The sequence below is a fragment of the Helicoverpa armigera genome, chromosome 14 (assembly GCF_030705265.1).
Source record: "Helicoverpa armigera isolate CAAS_96S chromosome 14, ASM3070526v1, whole genome shotgun sequence".
Lineage (NCBI taxonomy): Eukaryota > Metazoa > Arthropoda > Insecta > Lepidoptera > Noctuidae > Helicoverpa > Helicoverpa armigera.
Window position 1 is genome coordinate 11,284,024 of NC_087133.1, and position 15,473 is coordinate 11,299,496.

The 15,473-nt window shown below is 36.1% G+C and overlaps 2 protein-coding genes across 2 annotated transcripts; one reads left to right on the forward strand and one right to left on the reverse strand.

The window, feature by feature from the left end:
- Nucleotides 1-785: 785 nt before the first annotated feature.
- On the reverse strand, nt 786-10,071 carry LOC110375095 (uncharacterized). The gene is made up of 11 exons (XM_064037797.1): nt 9,153-10,071; nt 7,823-7,956; nt 7,219-7,345; nt 6,897-7,062; nt 5,894-6,074; nt 5,456-5,573; nt 4,958-5,078; nt 4,067-4,186; nt 3,343-3,631; nt 2,790-2,907; nt 786-2,400 (listed from the first exon to the last, which is right to left on the reverse strand). Exons 1-11 carry the CDS (start codon nt 9,924-9,926, stop codon nt 2,146-2,148), a joined length of 2,403 nt encoding a protein of 800 aa, XP_063893867.1. The 5' UTR covers nt 9,927-10,071; the 3' UTR covers nt 786-2,145.
- A 413-nt stretch (nt 10,072-10,484) lies between these two features.
- LOC110375090 (large ribosomal subunit protein uL1m) lies at nt 10,485-13,477 on the forward strand. The gene is made up of 8 exons (XM_021333067.3): nt 10,485-10,639; nt 10,718-10,767; nt 11,027-11,157; nt 11,385-11,601; nt 11,880-12,047; nt 12,369-12,602; nt 12,989-13,086; nt 13,275-13,477. Exons 1-8 carry the CDS (start codon nt 10,621-10,623, stop codon nt 13,411-13,413), a joined length of 1,056 nt encoding a protein of 351 aa, XP_021188742.3. The 5' UTR covers nt 10,485-10,620; the 3' UTR covers nt 13,414-13,477.
- The last annotated feature ends 1,996 nt before the right edge of the window (nt 13,478-15,473 follow it).

A 15,473-nucleotide genomic window follows, 5' to 3' on the forward strand; every position in this document is an offset into this window, starting at 1 on the left:
ATCGGTTTACCTAAATGAGCACTAATTTCTTTATTATTTATCAAAAAAAAAAAACTGTTTTTTTTTGGGTCAGTTCTACTCAAAGCTAAACGCATGTCGGCAGTTGTGTAGGTAAGCAAATGCAAATAAAGAAAAACTTGCCTATGTAGTTTCCAAATGCGCGAGCGAAGCGAGCGCGAAATTTTTATCGGACTTAAACCAAATATTACGTAAAATGTAGCCCAAACGTACTTAAATTTTTTGTTTGTTGACAAATGCAAAACTAAGGGCATATATTTTCAGAATACGCGAGCGAAGCGAGCGCGAAATTTTTATCGGACTTAAACCAAATATTACGTAAAATTTTGCCCAAACGTACTTAACTTTTTGTTTGTTGACAAATGAAAAAATAAAGGCATACAGGCATATTTCTGAATACCGAAGCGAGCGCGAAATTTTAATTATTTTTCAGACTCAAAACCAAAATTACGTAAAATGTAGCCCAAACATACATTTTCATGAATGGGAGGACTAGGTACGACACACCCGATATGCGAAACGTCCATGCGAAATCCCCGCTCGCAATATTATAAATCGTTAAAAATTATGTTAGATTATGTATAGCAACGTCGCGAAGCTAAGCTTCGCGGACCACTAGGAATGTCTCCAGGGACCACCAGTGGGCCGCGGACCACCGGTTAAGAACCACTGCTCTAAATTATATAGGAAGCAGCCAACAGATAGAAGAATCGAAGATCCCAATTTGGGTTTCCTGTTTGCATCCTCCTTTTTCTTATCCCTCATTGATCCTTTCCTCTTTTAAAAAATCTTCAAAAAAAAGTTATATTGTAATGTCTGTTAATACAAATTCCCAATATTATTTGTATTACAAAGTATGGTTCATGACATGAATATTATTGAGATTGCAAAATCTTATTGATCAACAATAATTTACAAATACACAAAATTATTGCATATAAGTTTTAGTAATTAACTAACTTGTGCAAATTACTACATATGATTATATTTATTGTTTAATTATACAGGGTTACAAAAGTACCCGTAAAGCCGAATACTTTTGTAACACTGTGTATATATTCTAATACTAATATAATACTATACTTAAATCTAAATATATAAATCTTACAATGTGTAGCTATAAACGTCGTAAAATGACAGTCTAAAATGGACGGCTTCATATTTGTATTACACAAAACATGTGTATAATTAAGTAAACGATTAAGTAGAATATCAAGGGTATTAATATCATATTAATAATGTAGCTAGTTAATATATTAAAACAGTATAAAAAGTTGTAAGAAAATGTATAGACACTTACTATCTAAAAGCTCTATAAATGCGAGATTCATAATAAATCGTGTGGGCAAGTTGTATTGTATAATACAATCCTGTATTGTGTTAGGCTAGGTTTAACGCCTATATCTAAAACCTAAGTTTGACAAATAAGTCTCTTTACCAAAGATATGGTTCAGTAAAGTGCTTTGTAATTTATTTTTTTGATGAACACAAGAAAAAATTTGAAAGGAACACTTAATATACACATCGGGATCGAAAATGTAAAGTTGCGATAAAAGATACGTCTGAAGCTATTAAATTACAAATTGAGCACTTTGATTAAAGGAGCAGGTTAAGCTTAAGATAGGTAATTTCATTACATTACATAATAGAATGCATAGGTTCGAGTGCTAGAACATTATTTTGTGAAAAAGCTTATAATTTAAACTTATAGTTAAAATAATAAATCAGATCTGTCTGTTTCAGGTATACAAGTTAATCCTACGTTTTGTCTTGAATATTAATATCATATAATATTGATATGTTACAAAGATCCTCTAATATGGAAAGTACATATTTGTCTTATCATAGTTGTTTACTGAGAAAATTTAATTTATGTGTAATTTGTGCTGGGCCTTAAATGATATGTTCAAGCCATTTAGATTTTAGTGTAGAACTCTCTTTAAACCTAAAATCGGTATCATTTCAATACCTGATATTGCTCTGTATACACTGGGTTTAACTATAACAATATATCTTTTACAATTCAAGTTACATTTCTATGTAGACTATTTTACTTCGACTATTTTTTTAACTTTGATCCTAAACACAAATAAACTAAAAAAAAACTGCCTTTTTAGTATCAAAAATCTATCTGAGCTTAAAAAGTAGGCACAAAACGCCTATTATAATTACTAGACTGCTTTGAATAGAAGCTGCACCTGCCAACCTGCATTTAAACATGTCGATTCTCGTCTCTTTGTCTGCGATAATGTTTTGGAACTCAGCTTCGACGATTTGGCCATCGTAGTATGTGATCGGGTCCTCGAATGGGTACTCGAATCCTTGGAGACATTCGCATTTGTAGCCGCCGGCTTCGAAGCCACGGCCTAAGATTGGGACGCACTGAAATATGGATTTTGATTTAGAGAAAATGCTGTTATGGATAAAAAAAATTTTTTTTATTCGAAATAAAATAAAAACACTTGCGATAGGAAACTGGTTGGCATGATATGACTATCTGGTTATGTCAGGATACAGAGGATGCTAGATTAAAAATATTATCCAACATCCGGCTAGTGATATGATTATATTAGCTCAGAAAAAAGTATAATTATGGAGCATGAAATCGCCAATTGTCCAGTTTCGACTTAGGTGCAACCCATCTCCCAGTTGAAATTAGGAATGAGTTGAAACTTGTTAGGTATGACCGGGTATATCAGGTCGTGGAGTATTTTATGGAAACATAGGTACAACACTTGTGCTTGGAATTTAGAGTTTAAAAAAATACTTACGTATGAGGTGCTCCTATCGCACTTGTCAGTGCCTTTGAAAGCGTTGGGCACATAATACTTGTCGGGACACTGGTTGATATCCAACGACATGAGAGCCATTGTCACTGCCACCACGCCTCTGAAAATGTTTAAAGCAATTTAGTACGGAGTTTAGGTAATAATTGTAAAACATTTTTTTTTTTTTAAGAATATCTTGTATGAGGTACATTTTTTTAACGAGGAAAGAATTCGCTACAAAGAAACATGGGTTATGTTTCTGGGCAGTTAGGTAAAAATACTGTCTGCACAAGGTTGCACAAGGTTATCCTAGTGCAGACAGTATTTTTACCTAATTTTAATTTTCTGAATGTCAAATAAATTATTTGTTGGAATCGGCAAAACGCATACTAGGATAGTTTTTTTTTTGTGTTGTAAATATCTATGTAAATAAATTGAAAGTTACTTCTAAAAAAAAATACCGGAAAAATATTCATACGAAACACTAACACATTTAAAAAAAATACAGATTCAGTTTTAGCAGTTTTTATCTACATCCAAAACAAGACACACTTACTTGAACTCCAACTTCACTTTAACGCTATCCCATCCGAAGAACGGCGCCGCGTACGTAATAACCCATTGCTTAACGTGCCCATCACAATCAAAATAGGGCCTCGTCCAATGTCCATGTTTCAGATTAGCTGCTCTATAGTAAGTGGGGAATCTTTCGTATTTCTTCAAGTATTTTCCTAGTTTATCGTCACGAATTTTCATTTTCAAGAAATATTGTTCAAGACTGTCGAAGTTCGTGGACCAACGTTGTTTTAGGAAACTGAACCATGGTTTCTGGGTATAGACTTCATCTGTGAATGGGATTTGGTTTTATTATTCTATTTCTCCTAATATTGATTGTTCTTGTGGCTAAGTAACGCTGGGCGCGGTCAGTGTGTGTAAGATTTACCGCGGCCCTGGTATATAAAATGCCGACGACAGAACACGACGGTTTTTAGTCAGTAAGTCTGACACTCCGTCACCGCTGCTAACCCACAGCGGGAGGGATCATTTGATAATTTTTGACGTCTTTAAAAAAAAGGCTTCCTCCTTTTACCAGAAGGCACGTTAAATTGCTGGGTTAAGGTTGTCGTTTGAACATCTTTGGAAATCGTTACTGGTAGTCAGAAGGCAGAAAGTCTCACAGCCAGTGTTGGTTGCCCAGGTAACTACTGGGTCTAGGAAGGTGAGGTGACCTTTTTTGATTTTCAGAACTACATATTTGAGCTAAAAAGACAATGACTTACCAGTCTTATTCAATCGTGCTAGGTCTTCAAGTTTATACTTCCTGGTATTCAATTCAGTCTTGTAGGCGAATGGCGCGAAGAATGTTCGGTTGGTGAACTTATTTCTGTCCCAGTATGTACCTAACAATAATTTAATTTAATTTTCAAATATCCTTGCATTGTCAATATTTCTGTACTTAAACATACAATCGAGTGAAAAGTAAGTCTTACATACCGTAAACCCAGTGCAACACTGTCACTTCAAAAGGGTTATGCATAAGGGAAGTACATAAGGATTTATATAAGAAAGTATATAAGGGGATTATATAAGGAGAGTACATAAGGAGAGTATATAAGGAGAGTACATAAGGAGAGTACATAAGGAGAATATATAAGGGGATTACATAAGGAGAGTATATAAGGGGATTACATAAGGAGAGTACATAAGGGAATTACGTAAGGAGAGTACATAAGGAGATGGAGAGTACATAAGGAGAGTACATAAGGGGATTATATAAGGGGATTACATAAGGAGAGTACATAAGGGGATTATATAAGTAGAGTACATAAGGGGAGTACATAAGCAAAGTACATAAGGGGATTATATAAGGGGATTACATAAGGAGAGTACATAAAGGGATTACATAAGGAGAGTAGATAAGTGAAGTATGCAAGAGGAGTGCATAAGTTTATAAGGGGAGTATATAAGGAAGTACATAAGGAGCGTACATAAAGGGCGTACCTAAAGAAGGTCATAAAAGGGGTATATTAGGAAGTTCATAAAAGGGGTACATAAGGAAGCATATAAGGAAGTACATAAGGTGAGTACATATGGAAGTACAAACTTCGTTGTTTTTCCCTAAAATTGAGAAACTCTTTCTTGATGTTGGTTACTTTAAAATAGCAACTTACCAGCAGACCATATCTTGGAGTCTCCGAGTACGATGGCGAGTGTTTCTCCTATCATCTGATCCTCAGTGAGAGGCTTATCCGCCACGCGGTTGCCGCTGAACACTTCTGTGGGGTCTGACACCTGATGCAATGGAATGCTAAGTTAGCAATAAAATACTTTAAACTCACAATAAGATATTAACCCTCTTATGTATTGGTTCTTGAACTTATTTAAGAGTCCTACAAAACCATCATTTCATTTTTGTTTTGTCACAATGACCCCCTTGTCTCTTTGTTAAAAAAAATCCCGCTGGGGACTGTTCCAAACAGTTACCTGGTCCTATAGGTTTCCAGAAGGTACAAAGTTTGCTTTTGATTACTATAAGTATGAAACCCTCGCAAAAATTTTATCTCAATGCCCCCAATAGGGTAAAGGTCCATTGAGCCATTGGTTGTTGGAAATTTTTGATTGAGGTGTAGAGACGAATGGAGAAGTCAGTTTAGGAAAAATAATCTTACCTGTAAAAAGGCGCTGATGAAATTAGCTAGACGCACGGCCATCTTTGCTTGATTTTCGAATTGTTCTTCGTGTCCATAAGCAATATCGCCATTGAGGAATAAATCCGATGGGTTGTATCTAAAAGGAAAATAAATATAAATAATAAGAAAATCAAGTGGTGTAATAAAGTTTGTCTGAAAGAATTTCTTTTTTAGCGATATGGCCGCCTAGCGTCTATTGTACTCATCCATATTCATTTGTGTTGTCTTATATTGTTTTTTCCTAATAATTTACATCTTTTGAACATTTAACATTTCAGCTGTGCTACAAGATAATTAAAAAAGTTTTTAACACTCAAATCCATCAATTCATTTGGGTTCCATGCAGCTATCATTTGAACATTTTTGGCCATTCCAGTAGAAGACTAGGCAGATGATTATTATTAACAAAGAACTCACTTGGAACAGTTTCCAGGCTGCACTCCTCTAATAAAGTTGAGCACTTCATACACATTGACGCGTTCCGTATGAAGCGCGGAAGGGCCGGGCGTCGCGTTCACGTACTCGTAGTGACGGTCCATGTAGATCGCGCGGAGGAACGGGTGGGCACGCTCCCATTGTACTGGCAGTCTTTGAATCCCTGTGTTGAAAAATAGAATTAATATTTTTAAAATAGAATGACAATTTCAAAATTGGACGTAGTTATGCAAAAACGTTCCAACCCACAAGTCACCCGAAATCGAGTTATTGTGATTGAACAGCCTAAAATTTAGCATATGGTTATCTAAACTCAATATAATTCAACAATAAAACCTCTAGTACCTTTACTAGTTAGAATAAAAAAGAATACAACTGAAACAAATTCAACTTGAATTTGAGATATAAGCATTTACGCGTACAGTGGGTTGAAACGTTTCTGCATAACTACGTCCAAAGCAGATTTTAAAACTTCTTTTCTTTTGTAAAAGGAATTTTCAGAACTATAGCGGAACTTTTTGTTATTACAATTACTTTACTAATGTATATTGTTTGTTTAAAAACTCCTACATTTCTCGCCGTTTAAGTGAATGTGGGACTGAAGCTTACGAAGTTATTAAATTACTGAAACAGTAGGTACCTACTTTGTTTTATTTGTTGAACTTTTCTACATGACTTGATCCTTTTAACAGTTGTTTTAAAAAAATCGAACGATGTGTCTATGTAATTTGCGATTGGAGATTGAATTTCTACATGGGGTTTATATGCTATCGCAAAACAATGTATGATGATGATGATGATGTCCTCCTAGCCGTTTATCGTCTACGGCAGCTATTCTCATGAAAAGAGGTCAGCCAACTGCGCAGGACATGTTATAGTGCACGAGCATTTGCGCAGACACAGGTGCACTCACTAATCCTTCACTCTCATTTTTTTGACCAACGTATAGCTAGGTTACAGGGGTTCCTTAGTAAGTGATACTCACATCCGATCTTCTTGCAGTCGAAGTTATTATAGTACTGGTCGGCGGTGGCTCGCTCGATGATCTCGCCGAGGTAGGGGCGGCGCACTAGCCTCGGTAGCCGGTAGCCCGGCGCGCAGCGGCACTGGTAGCCGCCGCGACGGAAGCCCCAGCCGTGCAGCGGCTCGCACTATGTTCACATATGACTCGATCATTCACAGGTATTGGATATATAGCAATATCTCGCAGACATTATGAGCAGCCTTTATTTGGCAGATAGCATTAACTACTAGATCTAGCCTTAGAGTTTTCTTAAAACTGGCTCCGATATGGAAAGGGGTCTAACCTCAGTGGTTTCCTTGCAGCGCGCCGTCGAAGCGAACCTATTGGGCCGATCGTTACCCAAACTGGGCGGACACTGGTTGATATCTATCCTGTCGTAATCCAACTCCATCACAACTGCTGCTGTGTACCTGAATAACAAAAAAAACATTATACTAAACATGTCCTAAGGGTGCATCTACACGCTGCAAGTAGGTTCCGCATATTGAGGCACATGTGCAGGTTACCTGCATTTAAAAAAAACGTACGGATCCAGCGACTCGCGCATGCTCTTGCCGCTTGGCACTTGCGCATGTTAACTTGCTCCAGCTACATGCACCGTGTAGACGCAACCTAAGATTAAGCAGCGCTTGCGCGGATTTGACGAGTTCCTCCGTGTTTCAGAACGCACGTTAAAATGGTGGATCCCATCTGTCATTTGAACGCCTTTGGCAGTCTTTACAGGTAGTCAGAGGCCTGAAAGTCTGATAACCAGTCTTACCAAAGGGTACCAAGTTGCAATTGGGTTAAAAAGGTCAGCCAGACAGTTGCTGCATTTTATGTAGAATACAATGTTCAATTGACAATAGCAATTTCGTACAAACATTATTAAAGCTAGGAGAACTTACGTGGGGTATTCAATATGTCTGAACTGCGTGTGGCGAGGGTATATGTCGGCTACGGGCGAGACGGCAGCTACCAACCATTTGTTCAGTCTGCCGCAGTCAAAGTATGGACGAGTCCAGTTTACTGGGCCAGGGTTCTGAAAAAAAATAAAAGAATAAAACAATAGCATTTATTTGAAAATTACAGCTATCAAATGGTAGTCGCTCCTTGTAAAACCTGATACTCAGCTGCATCCGGTTAGAATGGAAGCCGACCCCAACATAGTTGGGAAAAGACTTGGAAGATGATGAGTTATCAAATGGTATTTCAAGTTTTAAACCTCCATAATTTTGCAGTAATGTATTAAACATTACCTAAATATAACAAATCCACCAGTTATAGCGGTTTGTATTATACAGCTAACTTAGGAACACAAGCATATTGCTAGTGCATTAATTACTGCCGCCTATACATAATAGAACTTGACGATTCATAAGAACAGTTCATTAAGGTTTTCCATTGAAAATGTATGAGGATGATGGTTGTAAAGGCAATTGATGTTTAAAGACAAAGATGTTTGTAAAGACCTAAATATGTACCTCTTAGAGTTACTGAATCTTTCCCCTGCATGATAGACATTCTAGGGATTATGTATTGTAAATCATTTAGAAAATGATTACAGTTGAGTTTTTCAGTTGTCTATTTAAAAAGTTTTTTTTTAATCTAGAATTTTAATATTCTAATCAGAGCATCCTGTCTGCATTAGCTGATAATACATGTTTAGAGGATTAATTTGAGCATTCAATTTTGGGATAAAGCGGAAACTAATTCTAAACAGGATGCCGGGATATCTGGAGGCTATCGCTGCATCCGGTGTGGCTAGTATAATGTGATTTAGTTTAGCAATTATCTATATATATAAATTACGTTAAAGCTATTGAGATTAACCTTACAAACAATATTTAACTACATAGATATATGAACTAATATTATAAACATGAATGTTTGAATATCTGTTCACACAAAACTAGACAGATTTTAATGAAAGTTGGCAGTAATACTGGGCTTATGCACATGTCAGAATAACATGTGGTTCTCTAAGGAAATAAGTGAAGTAAGGTGGATGTTAGTATTAAAATGTTTCAGTTATTAATTAAAAATGACATGAGTTTATAAGATAAGTCAGCAGGACAATGGATTTTTTTTTAATTAAATTATTTCTCAAAACATATTTAAATACTAGATTTTAGGACTAGACTAGATTTTAGGAACCATAGATTAAGAATTCATATATACTGAAACTGACCCATGAAAAGTTGGCACTTGAATCAACAAAAATATTTTCATACAAACCTCATCATTGCCAGGTGGTCCGTGGAAGGTGAAGGTCTCATTAGTATTATTAGCATATCTGATCTCCACTTGGTATGTTGTCTTAGTGTCATGACGCTTCTCAACTCTGTCCGGCAGCCACTTCTTGTACCACTCGTTAATCCTATAGAACTCGGACGTATAATCCTTGGACAGGCTCTCAGGGTCAAAAGCACCCAAATCTTCAACATGGAAAGTGTTCATCGTAGATATCTTTTGCAAATGGACAGGATCATTAAAGTCGTCCGCCCTAAACGCTCTTGGCGCGAATCTAGGCATAGTCTTATTGAAGAATCCTCTGTATGATGATGTGTATGACATGTTCGGCGAGAAATATATCGAACTAGCGTTTATGTACGGATTCGCTGACACATCAGCCACTGATGACAGGAAGAAGTACATCATACCCGGGTCGTAGGTGTCGTTAATAGCGGGCCTAATGAACCGCGACTGCAGAATATAACTCCAGAAAAACGCTCGGTTCATAGCCATGTTGTGTAAATGCAACATCGCCGTACGATTCGGAAACACTGGGTTTATGTTTATTTCTTTCACATCTGGGTGGTGGGAAACTGAATCTTCTGGCAAATACAAGTCGTCTAGATGCGTTATAAAGCAGTTATCTGCATTTATCTTGTCAACTTTGCCTCGAATTTCATCAAAAGCATCGCGTATTTGCCATTCATACTGGCCGGCCACACCCCACAGTAAAACACAAAGTGATATCGCAAGTAAACTTATGTTTACTCTCTCCATCGTTACTTTTCACACCTATTTCATTAATAAACTGATTAATCTTATTGGTTTAATACATATCCATTACGTTTTAAGTTCTAAATAAAACTAACGACTACAGCCAGTCCGCGATCCAACTTACGCGAATGTTTTGAAAGTTTTGTTGTAAAATGTTACCAGTATGAAGCACATTTTTTTCCTGCTAGTGTCATTTTTTTCGTCCATTAAAATATTATTTTAAATTTCCTTATTTTAGAGCCATATTTTGTTCAAAATTTAACAGGTCACGAAGAAAAAGGCATTCAAAGCTCTGGAAATCTTTGAAATTGAAAGGTTTAAAATAACTTTAGTTTTATAAATTTCCCTGATTCTGTGCAACTAAGGAAGAGGGGAACACTGATTCCGTTACAAAGACCATTCAGAGACAATGTACATTTTTATTATGTCGTAAACGTCGTTCTGTCGTAAATATTTTGTTTCGTGTGAATAATAATGATCTTTTAATAATTTCTAGATTATTTAATTAAGGTACGCACTGTATTATTAAATTTTATTTATGGGAGAGATTTAATTAAACATGACATCCTACATTGTAGGAAAAATAAAAAAGAATCCGTCATCAGGGGGTTTGTCTCTGGATAACCTTACGAAAATTATCAAAATAAGAAAATATTATTTTATTTTCTATTAAATAAACATCAAATATATCGTAACCATGGCTGGAACTCTGTTCCGTAAGTTCGTTGAAATAGTTTAATCATTTGTGTAACATAATTATCTTTTATAAAAATAAATTAATGTTTCCATTTCAGGTTCCATGTTCACGAATACATTATCGCTTTATACAAACACAACGAAGTTGGTGAGTGAATTCTTTGTATTTTTCTAATATTTATCAGCCAGCGACATGCATTCACGTACATACATAAACCAGTAGCATGCCTAGATGCAGTTCTTTCAAAATAATTTATTTCAAGCAATAATTTTGATGGCGTCTCTCACATTATTTTTAAACCTAGGAATTCTTCCCAAAACTGCTTAAGAAAAACAGCCCCGTTCTCACGGTAAACTATAATTAAATAACTTCTATTTCTCAAACAAAACTCATATTGTTTTTCCAGAGATCTCTGCACACTGCTACAGTAACTTATGCCGCTCGTAAGGGTACCAGAGAGAAGGCCCGCGCTAAGAAGGTTAAGGTTGAAGTCACCAAAGTAGGTTTCATTCCTCACAACCAGAGAGGGAGGGATAAGTAAGTTAATATGTGGTCATAATACTTTTTTTAATGTGTTTGTTTGCTTTGTAATTTAAGTGGAAGACAAGTTATGTTTGCTTTTAAGCAAAGCTATTATATAAAATATTGATCAAGACTTATTTATGAACTCCTTGTGGGCACTACCTCTGAATAATTAATAATTCCAAGAGCCTGAATTCCCTATCCAACGCCAACAATTAATTAACTGCAACTATGAATTCCAGGGGCGCGACCAAGACAAACGTCAGCAAGCATGTAGATGACACATTCAAGCCGATGTCTAAAGATAACGTGTACCCATTAAAGTACTATCGATGGGTAGTTTACACTGCCGAGGATGCGGTCAGAGCACATCAGCAAACACATCACCCTACCATGTACAATGTACCTGATGCATATGTGTTCGCACAGATAGAGTTCAACATGGCTGCCGCGAAAAAGGTTTGTTGTTTGTGTATATTTTTAGTAACAGACATGTCTAGCTTGTTGGTTTAAAAGGCTGATAAAACTATTTAAAAGCAAAATTCGAAGCCTTAGGTGATAAACATTTTATTTTAAACTTTTATTCCTAAACTGATTGATTCCCAAAGCAATCTTGGACAAAAAGTAAGTTTCACAAAACATCTGTTTTTTTTTTTCATTACAAAATTTAATTTATCAACAAAAGATTGCTGTGAGGCTCCAAGAGACTTACATTTTCTTTTCCTTTCTATGTACAGAATCGCTTCATAGACAGTTTCACACGGCTCTCACTCCTTCCCCACCTGTTTCCCCGAGAAGAGGAGCGCTCCATCATGGCGTTCTGCAAGGGCTCAGAGCTCATCAAAGAAGCCATGGATGCTGGAGCCAGTATCGCTGGAGGGTCCGACCTTATCAAGAAGATTCAGGTTAGTTGCACTAAATAATGTAAATATTGTCATTTTTTTACTTTTTAAGCTAGGGCAGCTATTCTCAAAGGATGTTTGACAGCTGTGCAAAACTGCTTACAAGAAATGAAAAATAGCCCAATAAGAGCGCTTTTAAACTGTCAGCTGTTATGTATAGTATAGGTGCACTGCATTATCGGAATTGTAGATTCGAGCGAAATCGCGTTAGTAAGCATGACAGATTTCTTACCGCGCGGAATGAGCGCTGGTAGGCCAAACAGAGCTTAAACTTGAATTACGAGTATTTGAAAGTGATCTCAATGTTTAAAATCTCTTTTACAGGATGGTACAATCAAGCTAGGAGACTACGACTATGTGCTAGCCCACCCAAATGTACTCACAGACTTGGTACCGATCCGAGGACTTATGAAGAGAAGGTTCCCCAACGTCCGCGCGGGTACTTTAGACCCCAACCTTAAGGAGCTGGTGAGGAAGTTCTCTGGGGGCGTACAGTTCAGGGTGCTGAAGGATGAACATCAGGAGAACTATGGATTTGTTCAAGTGCCCATCGGAAGGGTGAGTGATGGAGACTTCGTTTTTAATTAAACACTGTCAAACAGTTAAAAAATATACTAATAAAGTTTAAAGTTATTTTTAACGAAGCAATCAACTGGGACTCCCTTTTGCTCCGGGTCGCAGCATTATGCTGAGCGAGGGCCGTATTGCGCGCTTTAAGACGCATATTTTCCCCTTCTATTTATTATTTCTGTGTCTAATTTTAAGTTTGTGGTATGCGTCTTTGGTTGCGCAATAAAATTTATTTTCTTTTTTTTTCAACTGAAAATATTATTATCACATGGCTCTTACACAAGTGAAATGATTTTGATGCAGTTTTTTTTAGTTGTTAAATTAACTTCCAAGAACTCTTGTCTCTGGGTAATGAACTTTCCTATTCGTTTCAGTTAAATATGGATCCCAAAGAAGTAGCCGAAAACTTGGAAGCATTGCTGAAGGACGTGCAGTCAGCGCGTCCGAAACGCGATGGACTTTTCATAACTAGGTAAAAAACTCATCTTCGAACTATATTTGCCTGTTTCGATTATGAAGTGTTTTATATAAAGTTGAATGCCCGTCTCTGGTATAAAAGAAGATACATATTATGTACTCCAATTTCATCTTGGGTATCTATTTTTTTAGTAACTTGGAGAGCTTAGTATGTTGCTCATGAGTTATTATTTTCTTTCGCAGATGTGTGCTGGTCAGTCCGCCATCTCCGGAGAAGCTCAAAATAGACCCGTTCGTGTATGTCGACAAAACATTAGCTAAAGAGGTACAAGAAGATAGTGATGATGAAGGAGAGCCAGTCGCTCAAGCCGCTACAGCTTAATTTTAAGAAATACTGTAGATTATAGTGATATGTGTAAAATAAAACAAAATAATTATTTGAAAAATCTTTTTTTTTTTACATTTATTACCCACTAGCTTCCGCCCGCGGCTTCGCCCGCATCAAGTTCTAGAAATATTCAAAAGTCCGGGATAAAAACTATCCTATAACTTCTCAAGGTCAACTCTATCTCTACCAAATGTTATTAAAATCAGTTAGACGTTTAGTTCAGTGTTAGATTGCGCCAAGTGTCTGTTCAGGCACACCGGCTCGGAGAGGATCATGCTCTTGGAGCCGATCGGACCCGAGCCGGTATGTGTGAACGGACCCTTATGGTGTCCATTTCGACCGCGCGGCCACCTCATAATTTTTGATGAAACTTTGCCAGGAATTAGTAGTAATTTGTTACTTTTCACTCCTCTTTTCCTGAATTTGTTACAAAAAAAACCAAGCCGCTATGACAAAGAACAGTTGGCCGCTAGAACCGCCACTTGCCGTAGTCATCGCCCGTGATTACTCAGAAACTATACAATGCAGATAGACGAATGATACATCAAAAGAAAGGTCTTAATTTGTTAAATTTGTTACAAAAATAAAAAAGGTCAAAACGTAGATATACAAAAAGTTATGCAATGTTAAGTTTTCAGGTTATGAGTAGGTAAGTATATCACCGTAGGCACCAAATTAATAGAGGCTAATGTGTATAGAAAATTAGTCTTTAATTTGTTACAGCGAAAAAGACAAAAATACTAGAAAGCAGGTTCAATAATATGTTAGAGTCGATTTTAGTTGGCCGCGCGGACGGCAATATGCCTAAAATACAATTTCGTTTTCTCGTTATTAAAAGTAGGTTTTAGCTTAATTAAAGTACTAGTCGATGGGTAACGTAACCTAGTTTGAATAAATATAGAATTTAACTGCAGCATTCGTATTTTAGGAGATATTTACAAAAACACAGTGGTATGAAACTGTATGAGAGTAGGGTGTCCATGCATTTTCACATATTCGAAATTTTCGTTATTCACGTCTTATTTTTTTAGGGAGAGTGCATACTTTATAAAAATCAAAGTCACAAATAGATTAAAATTTCTTTATTTACAATCAACACAAAGGCAAACAAATCAAGTAATAAAAGACAACCAGATAAATATAAAATCTTCATAAACTAACATAATATTTATAAATTAACTGACACGAATATATGACACAGAATGTAGACATATTTTCTTAGAGGTACTTATTTCAATTTTAAAAGAATTGTCGTCGTAACAAAAATATTTATTGTTATTTAAAAAATTACATTTATAGTGGCCTATTTTTGTGCCTGGTATACATTCTATAGTACCAACTAAGAAATAATAATTATCCTTAATGCTAATAGTAATCAGCAATTCAGTGAGTAAAACTGAGTCTGCAGCTCCGTTTAAATCAAATGTTATGATCTCGCCTAGCTTAAGTTCACCTTTCAACTCTGTGTCATATTTTTGACACATTGTGTTAACACAAAGGCAAACAATTGATATGTTTGCCTTTGTGTTGATTGTAAATAAAGAAATTTTAATCTATTTGTGACTTTGATTTTTATAAAGTATGCACTCTCCCTAAAAAAATAAGACGTGAATAACGAAAATTTCGAATATGTGAAAATGCATGGACACCCTACTCTCATACAGTTTCATACCACTGTGTTTTTGTAAATATCTCCTAAAATACGAATGCTGCAGTTAAATTCGCTACATTTATTCAAACTAGGTTACGTTACCCATCGACTAGTACTTTAATTAAGCTAAAACCTACTTTTAATAACGAGAAAAACGAAATTGTATTTTAGGCATATTGCCGTCCGCGCGGCCAACTAAAATCGACTCTAACATATTATTGAACCTGCTTTCTAGTATTTTTTTGTCTTTTTTCGCTGTAACAAATTAAAGACTAATTTTCTATACACATTAGCCTCTATTAATTTGGTGCCTACGGTGATATACTTACCTACTCATAACCTGAAAACTTAACATTGCATAACTTTTTGTATATCTACGTTTTGACCTTTTTTATTTTTGTAA

Coding starts and splice junctions, on each gene's coding strand:
- LOC110375095 (XM_064037797.1), bottom strand. CDS start 9,926: ATGGAGAGAGTAAACATAAGTTTACTTGCGATATCACTTTGTGTTTTA. Junction 7,063..7,218: donor GCTGCAAGGAAACCACTGAG/GTTAGACCCCTT, acceptor ATGTGAACATAG/TGCGAGCCGCTGCACGGCTG. Junction 5,079..5,455: donor TCATCAGCGCCTTTTTACAG/GTAAGATTATTT, acceptor CCATTGCATCAG/GTGTCAGACCCCACAGAAGT.
- LOC110375090 (XM_021333067.3), top strand. Junction 11,602..11,879: donor ACATGGCTGCCGCGAAAAAG/GTTTGTTGTTTG, acceptor TTCTATGTACAG/AATCGCTTCATAGACAGTTT. Junction 12,603..12,988: donor TTCAAGTGCCCATCGGAAGG/GTGAGTGATGGA, acceptor TATTCGTTTCAG/TTAAATATGGATCCCAAAGA.